Source organism: Camelus dromedarius, chromosome 8, assembly GCF_036321535.1.
Source record: "Camelus dromedarius isolate mCamDro1 chromosome 8, mCamDro1.pat, whole genome shotgun sequence".
Classification (NCBI taxonomy): domain Eukaryota; kingdom Metazoa; phylum Chordata; class Mammalia; order Artiodactyla; family Camelidae; genus Camelus; species Camelus dromedarius.
The window spans coordinates 59,038,867-59,057,868 of record NC_087443.1 but is presented as its reverse complement, the minus strand read 5'-3'; the positions used below and the strand labels follow the sequence as shown (position 1 = coordinate 59,057,868).

The 19,002-nt window shown below is 35.9% G+C and overlaps 1 protein-coding gene across 8 annotated transcripts in view; it reads right to left on the bottom strand.

The window, feature by feature from the left end:
* BTRC (beta-transducin repeat containing E3 ubiquitin protein ligase) overlaps positions 1–19,002 on the bottom strand; it is a 154,478-nt gene that overhangs the window by 11,980 nt on the left and 123,496 nt on the right. For all 8 annotated transcript variants that reach the window (XM_010974458.3, XM_010974461.3, XM_031461628.2 and 5 more), the window contains 9 exons: positions 16,832–17,063; positions 13,361–13,547; positions 8,466–8,562; positions 7,682–7,819; positions 7,082–7,200; positions 5,145–5,394; positions 4,536–4,654; positions 3,234–3,344; positions 1,702–1,780 (listed from right to left, as the gene is read on the bottom strand). In XM_010974458.3, the coding sequence (XP_010972760.1) occupies positions 1,702–1,780; positions 3,234–3,344; positions 4,536–4,654; positions 5,145–5,394; positions 7,082–7,200; positions 7,682–7,819; positions 8,466–8,562; positions 13,361–13,547; positions 16,832–17,063 (1,332 nt within the window). The remainder of the gene's footprint in view (positions 1–1,701; positions 1,781–3,233; positions 3,345–4,535; positions 4,655–5,144; positions 5,395–7,081; positions 7,201–7,681; positions 7,820–8,465; positions 8,563–13,360; positions 13,548–16,831; positions 17,064–19,002) is intronic.

The window sequence follows — 19,002 nt, the reverse complement described above, 5'->3', positions numbered from 1 at the left end:
CTTAGTAAGACAACTCAATAAATAAATGAGGAAGAGATTTGAACAGACACTTCAAAAGAAGATAAGCACACCATAAGTTCTACACCATTAGTTATCACACAAATGCATATTAAAACTACAACCACTACACACTCACTCAAACGGCTAGAATGTTTTTAAAAACTGTCAACACCAAGTCCTGTCAAGGATGTGGACAAATGGGACATTTATACATTGTTAGTGGAAATATAAAATGATTTGCATTTGCAAGCCCCCAGAATGCTACTTTGGGAAATAGCTTGGTAGTTTCTTTTAAATAAAATATATACTCAGAAATCATACTTGTATATTTGCCCAAGAGAAATTAAAACACACACACACACAAGCCGGTATGGCAATGTTTTCAGTATCACCAAAGACCAGAAACATTCCAAATGTCCTTCAACTGGTGAGTGCATAAGCAAAGTGGCTCATCCACACAATGGAATACTACTTAGCAATAGAAAGGAACAAAGTATTAATACATGCAACAATGTGGATGAACCTCAAACGAAGTGAAAAAAGCCAAATACAAAAAGCTACATATCCTATGATTTAATTTATATGACATTCATAAGATAGCAAAACTACAGGGGCAGAATCCGATGGATAGTTGCTAGGGGTTGGGGGAAGGGATTAATACGAAGGGGCATCATTTCTGGGGCGATGGAAATGTTCTATATCTTGACTGTGGTATTTACACAACTGCAACATTCATAGAAATACGCTAAAAAGGGGGGGGGGCAAATTTTGCTGTATGTAAATGATACTTCAAAAACCAGACTTAGATCAATTGTAAATGAATGAAAGTACACATTAAAAAAAAATGTGTGAAAAATGCTGGTAAAGCAGGTTTGGCACTGAAAGAATGAGCTTTAAATTTAACAAGGAAGCCAAGCAATGCATCTCTCTTCTCCAGAGCAGAGGTTGCCTAAATGTCAAGAGTCAGGATTCAGAACACTGGGCTTCAAATGCTTGCTCTCATCTTTTACCTGAGTTGTGAAAAAAGAGTCTGTCTTCCCTGGTGCCCAATCTAATCTTTTTCTAATGGAAACAGCTTTCAACCTTTGGCCACTTTTCAATCTGGGCCTTTGGTGAACACTATGACAAAGAAACTGGTGCTTTCGAAGGTGACATTCTTCCTTTTGAGTCACTTCTTTCCCCAAATGTCAGGATGTTCAGGCAAGGGAGTATATGAGGAACAAAAGAGCCAAGATTCAAATTGCTGGAGGCGGCGTACTTTAAACAGGAAGCTGAACTGAGGGGCTGACCAGGGGGTTCACGCAGACTCCCATGGCACTTTTTGCAGGCACAGGTGTGCAGGTCCTCAGATTCTGGACAGGTTCCAATTTGATTAATTATGTTCTCTCTCCCTAAGTACCCCCTACTGTTTCTGGTGGATACAGAACTCTTATTCACTTCCTGTACTAAATTGTTGTGTAGAGTTGCTGTGCAGCTGTTAAACAGCTGCCACATTCCTTTTCATATACAGTCTCTAAAGCACTTCTGGATGAAAGGCAGCTATATAAACATATTTTATTGTCATGTATTGGTTGCCTTTCCACTTAGCAGTAGGCTTTGTGAAGTTCTAACGATCAAATCCAGATCTGTACTCCACTGCATATCAATGTAATTTCTTCCCCTTCCTGCTCTCCATACCCCTCTAAACAACAAGGCTCTTACCACAAGAGTCCGTAGACAGAGAGTTCCTGCAGGAGCACGGGGGTCCAAAGCAGCTACAAGATCCCACACTTTAATTTTTCTAAAGATCAAAAAGGGGACAAAAATCATAGCTAAAAGCAAAATTAACAGAACACAGGAAGAAAAGCAAAAAGTTATGGCAATAAAGATGTACAGTGAAGATAGTTTATAGGATAAATGCAGCTCTCAGGAATGCACAAAAACTTGGAGACTTGGTTCTTGCATTCATTCTTGGGTAGAGGTTATTTGGTCTTAAAAGGGGAAGATGTATGTGATTAAACTAAAAACGAAAAACAGGTTAGCTTTAACCAAACTGAAGACAGTGAATGGTAAAGTTACACCATACTTTGGGGCTAAAAGGAGTTTTTATACATTAGAACTCTTACTGATATAAGAGATCTCTTAGACCTAGGAACCTACAACTCTGAGGCATCTTCTTTCTGGTCAATTCTAATGGCCCCGGTCACACATACCAGAGGACTGGGGTCCATTAAAGAGCTCTGGAGTTTATATAAACAAATCCTCATATTTTGATTTAAATAAGAAAAGTTTAGCCCTTCTAAAAATCAATTATAGGTCATGTCTCCTCAAGGTAAATAACAGAAAAAACCCAGGAAAGGTGGGTACAGATCAAAACCAAGGCAATGAGAAAATACAACCTTGGACCTAACTGGAACATGTCATATCCTGAACAATTTTCCCAAGGGTATGACAGTGATGGCTGACTCAAAGCAGAGGAAATGGGTCTGTTAACACCTACTACCGCTTGAGTTGTCTTAATATATTAGTATAGCTAGCTCATAAACTAAGATAATGTGGTAAGTTAGTTTCTGGTATTTAAAAAATGGCCAGTATTTGAACTGTGGCCTCTCACTCCTCCAAATCAGGTAGGTACCCTCAGGAGGAGACATGATACAAAGGCCTTCATAAGTGAAAACACTTTTGTAAGAATTTACCATGTGCTTAGCATTTCTGGACATGGGATCCATCCACAACATGAAAGGACTCTATAACCACTGGAAATTAGACTGAGGGGAAGTAAAGATGACTGAATTCGTTGTCACTGAAATGCTAGGAGTGAAGACAGGAGAGCTTTACTTTTAAGAAACACTCAAAGGGATAAAAAAATTCAAGACCCTTCCATGTTAATAAGCCCCAAAGATACTGCCCTCCAACATTTTAGTTTTATTAGGTCATTATTTTATATGCATATCTTGATACACTGGGTTTATCAGGTTCTTTGCTTTACAGGGCAAAATGGATAGATATATAACCAAATAACCAAAATATTAATGAAAACCATGAGCAAACAAGTACAATTAAATGATTAGGAACAATATTTTGGAAAAGAGTAAACAAAGAAGAGGTAAATACATAGATTAGACACAAGAAACAGTATATTGCATTCTTTCTGTAATATCTATAATCCTTTAGAGACAAAGAAAGGCTATATTTAACATCCTAAGGCAGGAGGAGTAAGAGGTAGAACTTAAAAATGTCTTTAGCAAACTCACCCATCATAGGCTCCACTGACTATCCTCTTGTTATCAAATCGAATACAGCGTACCAATTCCTCATGGCCTTCTAACACTCGTAAGCATGCACCACATTCTATGTCCCATAACCTAAAAAAGAAAATTGAGTCAAGTGAATTTTCATGTATTATTCTTTAAGCTTGGAAAATGTTATGACATATTTCACATGCCTTTTAAAAAAATCCACAAAACACAATCAATCAACACCCATACACAAATGTACTGCTTTCAACATAATTTATTTCCTTTTTGCCATATAACTCAGGCAAAAAAAAAATGTACAATTCAAATTCAAATATGTAGTATATACTTTCAAAGCAAGCTTTATATAATTCTGTTATCAGTGTTGCCAAGAAATAAAAAGGACGAACTCAACGTACACAGTTGCCTGTGAAGGAAATGACCAAGCCAAGGAAAGTAACGTTTCCTGAAATCACCATTAATAAGAATGAGATGCAGTATTAGTGACTTCCTGCCCTCACAAAGCATGTCCACCTCTGTCACTGAGGACACTGCTTTTGCTCCACTGTCCAGGACACTTTTTCTCATATAATGGAAATACAAAGTAAGTGCTCAAAAACTTTTATATACCTAAATTACATATGTTTTCTGATCAATCCAAATGATTTCTAGGAATGATAATTTCCTTAGATATAACCATAGCTCTGTTGTTTTTTATGGCCTTTTCATTCCCTTAGTACATCTTTGAAGGAGGGGAGAAGGTTGATAATTCTTCCAAATTCTATTCATATGTGTGTCACTCATCTTCATGAAGGGAAAACACCAAAAAGTACTTCAAATTTGTGGATTCTTCATAGTTTCAAAGACTGGAACTCCCTGGCCAATTATGTAATGCTAAAAAACCAAAATGTACAATTTCTAGTAGGGAAACAAATCTTTCTTCTTTTCTCTCTCTCTCTTTTTTTAGAACAGTGGCAGAGAGAAAAGGCCGTTAGGTATTTATTAGCATTTTTCAACAGCAGACAGGAGAAATTTAGAGAGACGGGCCTTCAACTTCCGTTTACTTATCTATCTCTCTAGCCCACTTCCTCGTTCAAGCAGTACCTTTTAAATAGGTCTATCTGGTGATAAAACTATTACAGGAAGGAAACACATCAACAAAAGGCTTTGCTGTGCTGCCTCTCTGCTTGGGGCAAACTTTTGACCTGTAAGAAGCTACAGAAAGGAAAAACATTTTATTATAAACATAACACAGTTGAAGATTTGTTTGAATGGCAGTGTAACACCGATCCCTTCTGGGCAAGGGCACCTGCTGCTCACCTGATAGTATTGTCAGATGAGCCACTCACGACCAGCCTGTCTCTGTACTGCAAACAGGCAATTCCACGTTTGTGTCCATTTAAGGTCCTTACAAATTCACAAGTACTTGTGTTCCATACCTGAAACAGACATAGCATTTGGCAGTTCATTTGGTGCTTTTACTAGTAAAATCTACGGCGACTGGAGTCTTGGGGAAGCAGAAAATAAGAATGAACTAACAGGGGAAGCAACTTCTCAAACCAACCCAAATCAAACCAAAAGCATTTTAACTCACAGTAATATAGGGCTAATTTGTCGCTGGCTGCTATCACATGAAAATTCCTCAAACTGATGCACTCTCACGCGGTTAGGCTAGTCTTACAAATTTTCTTGAACCTGAACTTACCCTTGCCCTTTTTGTACGCACCTTTATTTATAGGAATAAAATACCCAACAAAAATTGTCACACAACTTAACTCACTCATTACCTTTTTACACATAAACTAGTATCTGATTTAAATACTAAGTATTCTACAATGACATTTAAATATGAAATTGTCCTTGATCAGATTTTCAAATGAACTCTTCTCCTATTCTGTACTGAGGACTTAATGAAAAATGTCTTATTACCTTTATAGTCCTATCCCCAGATGCAGAAACAATGTACTTGTCATCGAAGTCTACAACATTGACTGCAGCTCGGTGTCCGACAAGCACCCTCCGGAGGGTGATGTCAGTTGGGGAAGCCATATCCCATACAGCAATGGAACGGTCTTTGGAGCAGGTCACCATCATGCCATTATTGAAACGTAAGTGCAGAACTGCCTCACAATGGTGAATCAACGTGTTTAGCATTTCACCTGTATTTACATCCCATACCCTGGAACAAACAACATTAAGAAAGCTGTGCCACAGTACAAGACTGTGGTAGTACTCAAGCTAAAATCTATTACCAGAATTCAACCACCTCACTCCTCATTCCTCCTACTCCAATCTCATAGTTAATGTTACACCCTACTCTCCTTTTGCAGCTTTGAGGTTGAGCTGAGGTAAAGTGTACCGATGGACCACGGGGAAGTGGTAGATAGAGGGCTGGACTGGGAGAGGGGAAGAGGAAGACGATGGGATGCTGCCAATGTGAAACCCTTACGACACACTGCTTGAAATGTGGTCTAGTTGCAGGGGGTAGGAATCAGGTTGCAGCCACCAGCAACAGCTAACTGGCCCCAGACTTCAGGATTATTATAAAACTTCTGACATTCAACCTGATACATCTTAAATTGGGAATCTGATTAATAATTGCAGCACTGGTGGCCCCACAGACAGCCCTCAGGACCTACAAAGGACTGACAAAGGCTAAGAAGCTTCTATAACAGATTGACTTAGTGCTGTGTATTTGAGCTTGAGGATCCTGGATCTTAGTTTTCACTACACAGGTCAAGGCCCAAGATTACCTGGACTCTAAATCTAGGGCCCCAGTTCTGTGCTCTGAATGGGTGTAGTGATTAAGAAAGCCACCCCAATATAACGAGTGTGGGGCCCTTGTATAGCTTAAGAATTTTGTGTAATGATACATTTTACTTTGATCTATTTTTGTATATTTACTTTGGTTTTTAAAACACATTTTATTTACTTTTCCAACTTCACCGCCTCTTTTAGAAAATCATTTTTCCCTATCCTAAAAATGATGTTAGCCTCTACACTCTTTCAGTTTTCTTGAGGCTCCACAAGCACCAATAAATGTTAAATGTGGATAACTAACAACAGAGTTTGCCAGGCCTTTAAGTCAAAAGACAAGAAATAGGAACAGCCTTTTCTATTCACAAAGGATAACTTGGAATGGTAAACATTTAACTTCAGAGAATCTAACAATGCAGTTACCTTTTTTTTTCCCTTCAATTTTAAAATGTTGCTTTTGACGCATTATGTTTGCTAAATCCTTTATTTTAGCTCAAGGCAAAATTCCTAACAGAGGTTTCCAGCAGCGCTGCCTGTACCCAGAACTCAAGCTACACTGGACTCCAGCAGCATAATGGCTGTGTCATCAAATCACTAACGCCTCTGGAAATTGAAGGCCCCTCCCTGAGTGAAGCTTGCAATTAAAAACTGCAGGGACAGCAGGGGAAGAGGCTAGCAAAGAGAGAGCATGGCTCACCTGTACACATTTGAAAGGAGATAATGCATGCCTGCACTACAGTTACAACCACCTGAAAAAAAGGGGCTTCATTCTATTCATGTCATTCCCCTGTGAGGTGTTTTTTTTTTAAGAAATGCAAGGTTTACTAAGTTTCTATAATAGATGATTCCCTCATATTAAAATGGAATATGTAGTTTCTTTAAAAAAATGTAGTTTCTAAAATGTACAAAAATGTGAACATACCTTAACCATTCCTAAATCAAGTTTTCTAGTTCTAGACTGACACAATGATGGGGGAAGCTGATGGTTTATTCTTTAGTTATAAAGTTTCAGAACTGTGCTCATGCAGATATACACAAAATTACTATCTAAGATAGAACAGAGTGAATCTGGTATTTCAGAGTTCAAAAGATAATTTGAAATTTTCTACCTGACCGTGGAATCCGATGATCCAGTTATGATCACCCTCTCGTCATACTGGAGACACAGGACAGAACCTGTGTGGCCTGTGAGAATTCGCTTGCATTCCAATGTGCTTTTATCCCAGATCTAGGATGGCAAACAAGATCCTTTTGATCACTGTGATAATGGGGTGCTGCAGGGACTTGCTGGCTCTATTATGTGTTTGATTCCCCAAAAGAATCAAAGCCCAGGGTAGTGTGGAATGCATTCTTTTCTATAGGTATAGCTAAGCATCTATATATATGTGGCTTCAGTACTAATGCAGACTTTATCCTTTTCATTAAGGAACAGGGGTAACCTATAATTATGTGAGGACCAAAAGAGTAATAGCCCATTCAGTGCACTTCAAGAAGAAAATTTAACCCTAGCACTAGCCATTTGTATGAGCTTCTTGGGGGAAGCAGGTATTTTTCCTTTAAGTGAATAATTCTGGCTTTGGGACTGGAAACTATCTAAAACTCTCACTTACTTTCTGAAAATAATATTCAGAGTTTATGCTTTAGATTGCTTTATGAATGTGGTCACCCTCCCTCCTTCAGCTCCCTTCCTATAATTGAATAGACCTTACCTTGATTGTGTTGTCTCGAAGGCCGCTTACTATCTTCTGATCATCATATTGTAAACAGTAAACTCCTTTGCTCGTTTCACTTCGGCAGTGGATTCTCTGTAAACTATGTCTTCCACATCTCCAATTAGATTCTATTGTCTGAGAAGAAGAAATGGAAAAGAAGCAATCGTTAGGAAAAGACCAGAACTAAACTTTTATCTGACTTCCATGGCAACCAATGACAAATGCTCAATGCTTCACTCAATGGGATATATAAAACTTAAGGCGTATTAAAAATGTTTTTAAAAAGCCACTTTTTAAAGTTGTAACACATTTTTCCATTTGCAAAGTAATTAAAGATTTATTTCCTAGAACTCCCCTGTATATAACTTGTTCAATTAAATAATAACCTGGTGCAAAGATGCTGTTCACCAAAAGAGGACAAGCTACAAACCACATGAGGTTACCTGCTCATTGCTAATCTCACATCTGTGGTAGCCATTTCTAACAGTGAACTTTCAGAGGGGCTCAATTCAGAAGTTATAAATACAACTTTAACAGTTTCACTGCTATTGTATGAAGATATCATATTCTCTCACTCTCATCCACTTATCCATCAGTAAACAACTTTTTTAAAGCTTTAAAATTTTTGCCTGGCAATTTACTATATTTTATCCACCCTATTCACTTGTAAAGAAATTGATTTTTAACCCACATCAATAAACCTTTGCTGTAACAATGCTGTTACTCAAGAATGTTGATTCTCTAGTATTTGGCAAATACCCAAATATATATAGATTCTTACCTCAATGTCTTGTATAATTTTAGGATAAAGTGCTCTATAAAAAGAGTTGGGAGGAGCATTCCCATCAGGAGGTTTGTTTTTGAATAAATACTGGCCCCTAAAAAACAACAAATATTTTCCATAAAAATCACATTATTACACATTTTCAAGGAGCTTCATATTTCTTCAAAGTGTTTTCCTCCACAACTAGTGTTAACCTCCACAACTATCCTGGAGAGGTGTGAAGTTAAACTGGATTTTAGGAGTCCCATGTCAAGGAGGAACTTTCTGGGCTCAAAAGAACTCTGCCAATACTCATTTACTTTTGGGTAAAACACAATCATTTCCAGTGCAGAACATCAGAGTGTCAGGCCTTCAGGAATATATGTCAGCAGACAAGTGGAATGTGTATATTCAAAATTAATCTATTGGTCTATAGGAACTCTGTATAGAAATTCACTGAACTTATCTTTTGAAAATGTTGTTAGTGATGATAACTACCACCTTAGAACTAGGCACATGCCCCACAGATGTTTTTTCATTGAGTAAAGCTGTGCTAGTGTCCGTGGAGCCCAGCATCCTGGGCAGCAGAATGCCTCTATCGTAGAGATCACTTTTTCTAGTCTTTTTTTATGTGGGGTAAGGTGTGTTGATGGCTCAGGCACCCAGACTGCAGGTGATCAGTGTTAGCTATGCTTTAAAAGGAGCAATTCAGTTCATTTCAATAGAAGATAAAGGGATCACAGGAGTGTCCAGCAGCAGGTATGAAAGCAGATTAAAAAAAAAATGCCTAAGAGCACTGTGCTGTTAAGTCTAAGGCATGAAATTTACTTTCACAGGTGTGTTCCTGGCTATGTATATACATACATGTATTTTACTACCTTTCCTTGATTCCAGTGAACAACATTTGTTAGCATCTCCTTCCTATGACAGTGCATCTCTGGAATACTCATATCCCAAGCTAGATCTTTGCTACAAAAAAAAAATCAGTAAATGGCAATCACTTCCTGCTGGGTAAAAAATTTAATTCCTCATCCTGAAGTTAAGAACCCACCAAACACGGTGTGGAAGCTAGTAAACCCCACTATGGGTGTACTAACTGCTGTTCTCACTGGCAGCGTGCCTTGCAAAGTGGAGACAGGCAGAAATGCCTCTGAGTGTAATCCTGGCACCAGAGAAATCATGTTTTCTCTGGGCCAGTCATCCACTCCTCCCTCTATAGCTCCATTACAATATAATTAATTGTTTGATGTCTCCAGGAACGCTTCTCCCCTGCCCTCTTCCTATTATACACCTTGAAAATTAGTTGAGAAATTTCCTATCAGTAAAGTAGCTGGCTCTGATTTCTGTGTTAGTACAGAAAGGGAAATCTGCAACACAGAAGCTAAAATAATAGTTTTTTTTAAAAGGGACTAATAGGAGCAAGTAAGATGATATATCAACATAAAGAAAAGGGCAAACAAGACATATTATGAAATAATTCAGGCTTCAAGATACACCTCTTTGAACAATCTTATTCTATAAACACATTGCAGGCAAACAGATTTTGGATGAAGAGATTCTAAATCTGGTTAATAATTATAATTTAATAGTTTCAACTTTAACATCCTTTAACGAGGTAAGAATTATTAAGTTCATTTGGCAGATGAAGAAGTCAAATGTCAGGGAGGTTAAGTAACTTGCCCAAGATTACACAGCTAGTGAGTAGACCTGGGATTTGAACCAAAGACTGACGTCAGAGGCCGTGCTCTTAACTACTTTACTGTCTCTCAATGCCTACCATTCCTGTCCTCCTTTTATTTATTATTATTTTTTAAATATTTATTTATTTTACATTGTCTTTTTATAGTGGGGGGAGGTAATCAGGTTTATTTTTATTTACTTTTTTTTTTTTTTTAACAGAGATACTGAGGATTGAACCCTGGACCTTGGACCTTGTGCATGCTAAACACACACCCTACAACTGAGCTATATCCTCCCTCTGTCCTCCTTTTAATCTCTGGCAATTGTATACAGGCATCCCAGGAATTTCCACGTATGCATTGAAACTATCTCTACATTCTAAGGGAAAAGAAATCATATGAACCTCTGATCCTATTTTCTACTCCACTGTACTTCTTATGCCTTGCTAAAGTTATCTGAATTTCTTCAAAACAAAGATACTACAAAAAAAAGGCTGGCGAGGTGCTGAAAACTGGTTTCTCAGTCTAATTCTATGTTGTAAGTCAAAACCTTTTACGATGGGAGCTCTCTGACAACAGGGACCACTTCTATGGGAAATGCCTAGTACTTCTGAGAAGGTGAGTATATGATAAATGCTAAATAGTAAATTCAGAATGTTATCATAAAATGTGACTTGCTGATTAAGAAAATAGACTTTTCCCAAGTGGTCTTTTATTATACTTTTAAGAGTTACCATTACTGAGCTGAGAGAGCATATTTAGTATTATTCAAGAGAAAAAAAAAGAGTTCATGTCCTAGGGGCAGGCTGTCAAATTCATTTAGATATAAAATACAACAGTAGAGTAGAAATTAAACCCAAAGCTTTTAAAGAAAACTGTGTTTATTTATTTCTGGTAGAAGGAAATGGAAGAAAATTTAAAGACAGCATTTGGGAAAAGGCAGTATAACAAAAAGACTTCAATGGCAAAGGAGGCTTGGTAAGACAACTTATAAGAAAAAAATGCGTGATCATAGATTATTTTTTTCTAAGTAGGGGAAGACAACTAACACAGGAAGAAAGGCAACATGTAAAAACAAGTAGCCATAGAAAGTGAAGGGGACACTGGAGGAAGTCTTCATGGGGTGAGCAAATACTTGTAATTTCATGCTTCTACATTAAGCTAAGATGACAAATATACCCAAAGACAGGAAATACAGTCAGAATTCCGAAGGATACTCAAAAGAGCAGGAATGGGTTTCTGTGGCTGAAGAGAGAGGGGAAAGAGCGATAATTAGTGCTGAATCATTTCTTAGCTAAACCTTTCACATACCCCTTAAAAGGCCAAAAAGCCACCTATTCAATGACCTTAGTTTTGTTTTGTTTTTGTATTTACTTTGTAACTAACATAATAGATCTCACTGTTTAGTACCAACCCTAAGCAAAACTGTGGCGCTTACATTTATCTTTGGCATTTTCACACGCATCTGTCAAGATCTGCCCACCTACTTCCTGTTCTTCCAGCCTTCAAAAAAATGACTTTGTGGGAGAGGGTATAGCTCAGTGGTAGAGTGTGTGCTTGGCATACAGAAGGCCCTGGGTTCAATAATCCCTAGTACCTCCATTAAAATAACAAAATTAATAAATCTAATTACCTCCCTCCATAAAACAGACAAAAAAGCCCAAACAAACCAAAAAACAAGAATGTGTTAAAAAAAAAAAAAAGACTTGTCCAATGTGTGATAAAGTTTTACTGTCATTTACAGTCTAAATGGGAACAAAGTATATTTTAACAGGGAACAAAACCTTTAAAGTTATGGGAATGAGTCTCTATAACCGAAATTTCAGGCCAGGAATTATTCAGAGAAGAGTTTCTTTTCATTTTTTCCCCCGGAGAGGTAGAGGACTATTCCTAGTTGCCCTAGAATTTTCCCATGTAAGCAACTGCCTCCTCTATTTCTAAGGCTGGTCCTGGCATGCTTAGCAAAATGATGGACTTTGAATGCTATACAAGTATATACTTTTTAAATTTTTGTATACTATATAAAGAGTTTATTTCCAAACTATGAAATAGGTTATGAAAGATAAGGTTTCTATTTTTCTATATAGTGAATTAAGTGAGAATAAGGAAAACATATTTGGGAAAGAAAAGTAACTTTCACTTATGCAATTTTTATATAGCCAAATAATTGCCTGGCATTTGCTTCCTTTATTGAATTTGGGAAAAACTTTAAAGTCTTTCTAATAGAATGACGGAAATCTCTCTAGGCACTTGGTATAATATTTAAGGTCATTATGTTTATTACACATTAATGAATTTCAAAAATGCAAAAAAGAAATATATATGTGTATATATTTTATGAAACTAAGAAAAGCTGATTCTCCATTCTTAACTGTTTTGTATCTCTTTATGATCCAAGATAAATAATTCATAAAACTAATTGCTCAAGATATCACTGAGCATACATATGTCTGTTGGTGCATATCTATAAATTAAAACATTTAATGTCATCTTTATTTTACTTATGAAATATATCTAACTTTCTTATAGTGACATTATATAGAAAATCATATGAAAGTTTTAACGAAATGGTTCCATTACTTTAAAAGAACAACAGCAAAATTGGTGAACGTCTCTTAGGCTGCTAACTATATAATGCTTTAAGGAATTCAGGATTAAGTAGTAACACCTCGAGAAAATATGAGTCTTAAAAAGAAAAAATGATTATACTAAATTTCATTTTTCACTCTTTCTGATGGCTTGAGTTCTTACTCTAGTTGAGCATAAAAATAATTTTGATTACAAAGATGATAAAACACCACAGGCATGGAGTAAAGGCAAGAAATCTGAAAAAGAAAATAATGATTTGTTCTGGATTATTTTAGGGGAAAGCTACATTTAATGGCTTCTCTGTGTGATTCAAAGCCATCCACTTGCCTTATAAATTACCAATCAGCCCTTTTTTAGGATACCAGTTTCTCCCCAGAAAGCTGAATGCTTCAAACAGGAGGGCTGGTCAGTTTTTCATTATATTTTGCAAAGCAGTATTAATTTAACATTATTATGTGATCTATGAGTGAATGGTCAGAAGAAAAACTATACATGAACAATTATTTAACATTTTTTGCTATACCAGCAAAATCACTATATTAAATGATAAGCGGTCTCACTGGTTCCCAACAATACTGTGTTTCAAAGGCTCTGAATGGCCAGGTTCTGAAGCTCTGTAACAGTGACAAAAAGAAAGAGGCTCACCACCCTCTTCGTTCTGCCAGGCCTCTCCACAGAGAATCTGTCCTGACCATTCTCTCGATGAGCTTCTTCCATAACATGCCATCAGATGTCACTCGGTACCATTCCTTGCACACAAGTTCAGCAGCACATAGTGATTTGGCATCCAGGTATGACAGAATGTTCTCAGCAATATGATCCAAACCTCGAGCTTTCGGTGGGCAGGAGGAGGCAAAGAAGAAGAACATAGACGGTAGTGAATGATTTTTCACAAAAGGTCCTTTAATACGGAACAGCATTTATTCTGCTGTGAAGGCACATCACTGTCCCTAGTGTGATCCAGTTTCTTTTTCAAACAGAGACTTGGGTAAAATGAGTGTCAATAATTTTTCCATAAGGTTACAGAAACTAACAGTATTTTCCATCTTCCTTTAGATAAGGAAGTGAAAGCTAACAACCAACAAACCCCCCAAGATATTAAAAATAAAAAGGATTCCAGAAAATAATTCACATCTATCTATATGGATTTCAGCACTAGGGGATGTTCTACAGATGGCATCTCAAACTCTGTGATTCAGACCCCCCCAAATCTCTATATTAGGTCCATTTCTCATTCTGTTTCTATTACTGCTACAGTTCCAAAGCTGTTCAGTAAAAGAAATATCCTTTAAATGTACTAGGGGAAAGGCACTAAGTCAGAATGTTCTGGGTTATAGAATTTGGGACACGCAGAAAGGAGAGAAGAAAATACAGATTAGTATAGAAGCATCGAAAGAGGAAAGACAGAGGGGTATGTTTAAGTTCAAAGATGAGTTTAATTTTGGATGTTTAAAAAAGATATTTGAGAACAGCTGCTGCTATAAAGCCCAAATGACAGCCCAAAAAAGAAAAAAATCCCAGACCAATAGATAACTTAGAATTTCAGAGACTATTTTGTAGGATGTACAGAGAAAAAGTGGAAGTAGATCTTGGGCTGTGTAAACTGGATGGGCTAACCAATTAAAATTTTCTTCCACCCAAATCTGTACTGAGGCCTCAGAGGAATAGATCCTATAAAATAGGATGCTTGCACTAATAAACCTTTGGCTGCTGTTCTAATTCACAAGTAAGACAAAAACTTTCAAAGTTATTTCTCTTCACAGGTTACATATTAGAGGTTTGCTGAAGACTTAAATAGTGCAGAAAGATTCCTTCATACTCTGACTTCTGTAGGCACAAACTTAAACAATCAGGAAAGAGAATACCACATTTCATATTGTGCCTTTCCCTTGAATCATACAAACACTTGGACGCCATTAGCAACAATCCAAATGTGCTTAAACGTTATTTTAATTATAAAGACTGTATGGATATCAGTCACATTTTTCAGCAGATTTGAAAAAGAAAGCATTAAATGGATGCTGTTTAGCTGGCATCACATGTTCATATTTAAGCACAAGCAGATGGAGGCATCCATCACCTAATTTTTTCTTATTGTAGAAAAATGACTATAAGCCAATTAAAGATACAATAATTAGTTCTTCATGCAAAATATAGTAATGGTAAAATTCCTGCATCTTTTTATTGAAACTTTCTACTCTATCAGAAGTTCCCAAAATGCAATCCTGTGTTTTTAACGGCTGGCATCAAATTGCTCCTGATCTTTCTCTATGTCCCTATAGTAAGTCTTTGGAAGTAATTTCACCTAACACTCCAAACAAACCCATTACATTAATGGATGACAGGCATTTTTTGAAGTAGTTTGGTTTACTAAACTTAGCCAGATAGTGTAGGTTTTTAAGTTAAAATAGCCATAAAGCATTAGATTGATGATTTAGTATCTTGTAAAGTGGTCAGCAGATACACACCAGGGATCAGTATTACGCAAAGAATACACAAGTCTAATCAACAGCTGTTCAATTCTTAGTCGTATGCTTGAGGTAGCAGCATGTCTCTGTGATTGGGGAGAGCACGGTAATGATGTACACACAGATCGTTTGCACAAAGAAAACTGTTTGCCTATGGCTAAAACAAAATCCAATGAGTGAAGAGGGGGCAGAAATCTATTCTATTTAACGACAACAACAAAAAATTGGTACAAATTCAGCTTTAAAAGTTATTTCTAAGATAGAAATAGGCATTTCTTTTATTTTAAAGCTCAATTTAAATTCCAATTTTTGAAAAACAAATTTTAAAAAACATGTAATTGGCAAAGATTAAGCAAAGTGGTAATATGCAGTCTGGGGAAGGGTATAAGTTGGTATATTTTTCTTAGAGGATAGTTTGGTACATGTATTAGAAGCCTTAAAAATGTCATAATTCTTTAACATAGGAATCCCACTTCTGATATTTTTTCCTAGGATGCCCAAAAGGTTAATGAATAAGAATGTCCATTACAGCATAGTTTACAATGGAAAAAACATTTTAAACTACTTAAATGTTCAATAAAGAGGTTAAATAACATGTGTTTCAACCATCATAAATATATAATAGTATAAAAATTATTTTAAAAGAACCAACACTTAGGAAAATACATTAAAAGAATATAGTAAGTAAAAAAAAGTTACACTTTTGATCCCAGCTTTAGAGGAAAACATACACACCTAGGAGAAATATTATTAACACATTAGTAGTTCTCTCTGAATGGTAGGGTCCTGGGAGATTTTATTTTTATATTTTAAACTTTTTTGAATTTTCTGAATTTTCTATAACGTAACTACTATAATCAGGAAACTGCAACTGAAAAAAAAATAAAAAGATATGCTATTTTAGAGATTCACTCATTTGTGTACCATTTTTCTTTTAGAATAAGCTTTTAACACAGTTGAGAACCTTATACTTTCCTGAGACAGCATTTTCCCCAATACTGATGCCTACACAGTATTCTAGATCACCATCAAAAGCATTCAGTAAAACAACCACTGCACTCTCCAAAGTATTTTAAGTATATGTGTATACATATATGTTTAAGTGTGTATGTAAATATATACACAAATATATATATATATTTACAATAGCTATTTAGTTACTGGGCAGTGAGACTGTAAACCCTAGAATTTACATATTTAATATCACAACAAGGTTCCTGAGATACCCTTCTTTCTAAAATACTTGATTAAAAACGTTTCTTATTCCTTCCCACAATGTAAAGATTCTGTTGATAAATTCCTATAGAAATTCAAATCCAAGTATGTTAATGTACCTTAAAACTAAGACACACTTCAAACTAGATAACACCTCAGAAAAGATTTTATTTAAACCTGTGTGTGAATAAAAATAGGGTGTAAAAGAAGGACATGAGATAGGGAGAAGATAGTGAAAAGGTATGTCTTTTTCCAGAGTTTGATGTTTTAAAATTTATATCCCAAGAAGTTACAATTAAACTACTCAAAAAATCAAGCCAATAAAGATTTTTTTTTTTAAAAGAGAGAGATGTACAGCTGAAGATTCAGGATGATTACCACTGTAACACATCTTGCAGGCAAATTAATAGTGTAAAAACACCTGTAGACATACCTGGCAGAGCAGTTATGAAATCCCTCTGCAACATAGGTTTAAGATAGGAGTTTATGTGCCCATGTTGGTAATGACACATTTGGGATATAAGATGTTCCACAAATTCCACTTGATCAGACTCTGACCACTGCTCAAAATATTTGACACACAGTTCCTTTTCCTTCTCATAGCTTGCCGAGAGTTTCCGTTGCTTGGGCACAATCATACTGGAAGTGCCATTAGCAAGTTTTGTCTGTAGAAGGGGTGGATTAAAAGAAACATATGACAGTAAGTACTGAAAATGAGGGAAATATGCAATTTTCTGATTTGGCATGCTACATTATGTCTGTATGATGTAGCTTACTCTGTCACTCTACTAGCAATCGTATGTTTGTGAACAGCAATTTATGGAAAACCAAAGAAATATCATGGTAAGTTGGTAAATAAGGAACACTGCTGGACGACTAGGCATCCATTTCCAAAAGTTCACAAGAAAACATTACTTGGAGATATACAGATGAAAACCAAAAGCTGAAAGCATGTTAAGTTATTACTAGCAAGCAAAAAAGCTAATTTCATTTTTCTTGTATACACCAGTTACTGGGCATTTATACAATCACTTATTCACAAATTATTTTTTAATGGTCAAGTAAGAAATCCTCCATGCAAAGAAAAGCCAGTGAATAATTTGAGACTCTAGTACCTTTGGAGATAAAGCTTAAATAACATTAATGCTCAATATACCCTTTTCCTTCCCCCTAAAAATCCCATCTCTGCTGTCATCAAAATTATATGCCATAAAGTTTTTTATATTATTTGGTTCATTCAGTAAATATTAACTGTGCATCTATAATGTGCTAAACACTGTTCTAGGTGCTAGGAATACACTGAACAAAAATAACATAGTCTCTATCATGAGTAACTTGTATTGTAGTATGTATAGCAAGTTAAAAACATTACCAAATAAACAGAAAATATACCATAGATGGTATTTTGAAGAAAAATAAAGCAGGATAAGGGGACAGAAAAATAAATGTATGTTGTTGTAACAGGAAAAATTCTAAGATAGACCCCCAAGAAATTCTTGGCCCTTGGTGTACAAACATTTTTCTCTCAGTTATTCAAACAAACATGTAGGTCCTGCTGTGACTTAATTAGGGTCTCAAATCAGGGACTTTAAGATAGGGAGATTACTGTAGTGGGTCTGACCTAAAGAAATGAGCCCTTCAAAAGCGGAGGATTGTTGTTGTTTTTTTAAATAACCTATAACGGAAAAGAATCTCATAAAGGATATATATATATATACACACACACACACACACATATACACACACACACACACACACACATATCACTTTGCTGCACACCTGAAACTAACACAACATTGTAAATCAATTATACCTTAATTAAAAAAAAGACAATTAGAAATAGGCTAGAGATATGAAAAGATATTTACTGAAGAGGATATGCAAATGACCAACAAAAAACACGGAAAGATTTTCATCATCACTAGCCATTAAGATCATGGTAAGGTAGCACTACACACTTATTAGAAGAACTAAAAGAAAACAGTGACAATGCCAAATGCTGAGCAGGAATAGAGGAACAAGATCTTTCACATATTGCTGTGCTAATCTGAAATGGTACAACCATTCTGGAAAACAGTTTAGCAGTTAATTTTTTTAAAAGCTAAACATATACTTACCATACTAGCCAGCTCTTATACTACTGGAATGTTTATTCCAGAGAAAAGAAAACTTATGTCTATACCAAATCCTATACATGATTGTTCACAAAACTTTATGTGTAACAGTCAAAACTGGAAACAAGCAAAATATCTTACAATAAGTAAATGTTAAACAAACTTAGTACAAACAAACTGGGATGGATCTCAAAAGGCATTATGTTGAATGAAAAAAAGTCAATCTCAAAAGGTCATATACTGTATGATTACATTTATATAGCATTCTTGAAATGGCAAAATTATTGAAAAGAGATATATTTTATTTCACCAGATAAATCCAAAATATTGCCATTTCTACATGTAATCAATTAAAAATTTTATTGAGATGTTTTATGTTCTTTTTAAAGGATCACTGCTATGTGGAGAACAGATTGCAGGAGACACGAATGCAATCAGGAGATTGCAGTAGTCCATGAAAGAGACAACAGTCTTTTGGACTAGTGTGGTA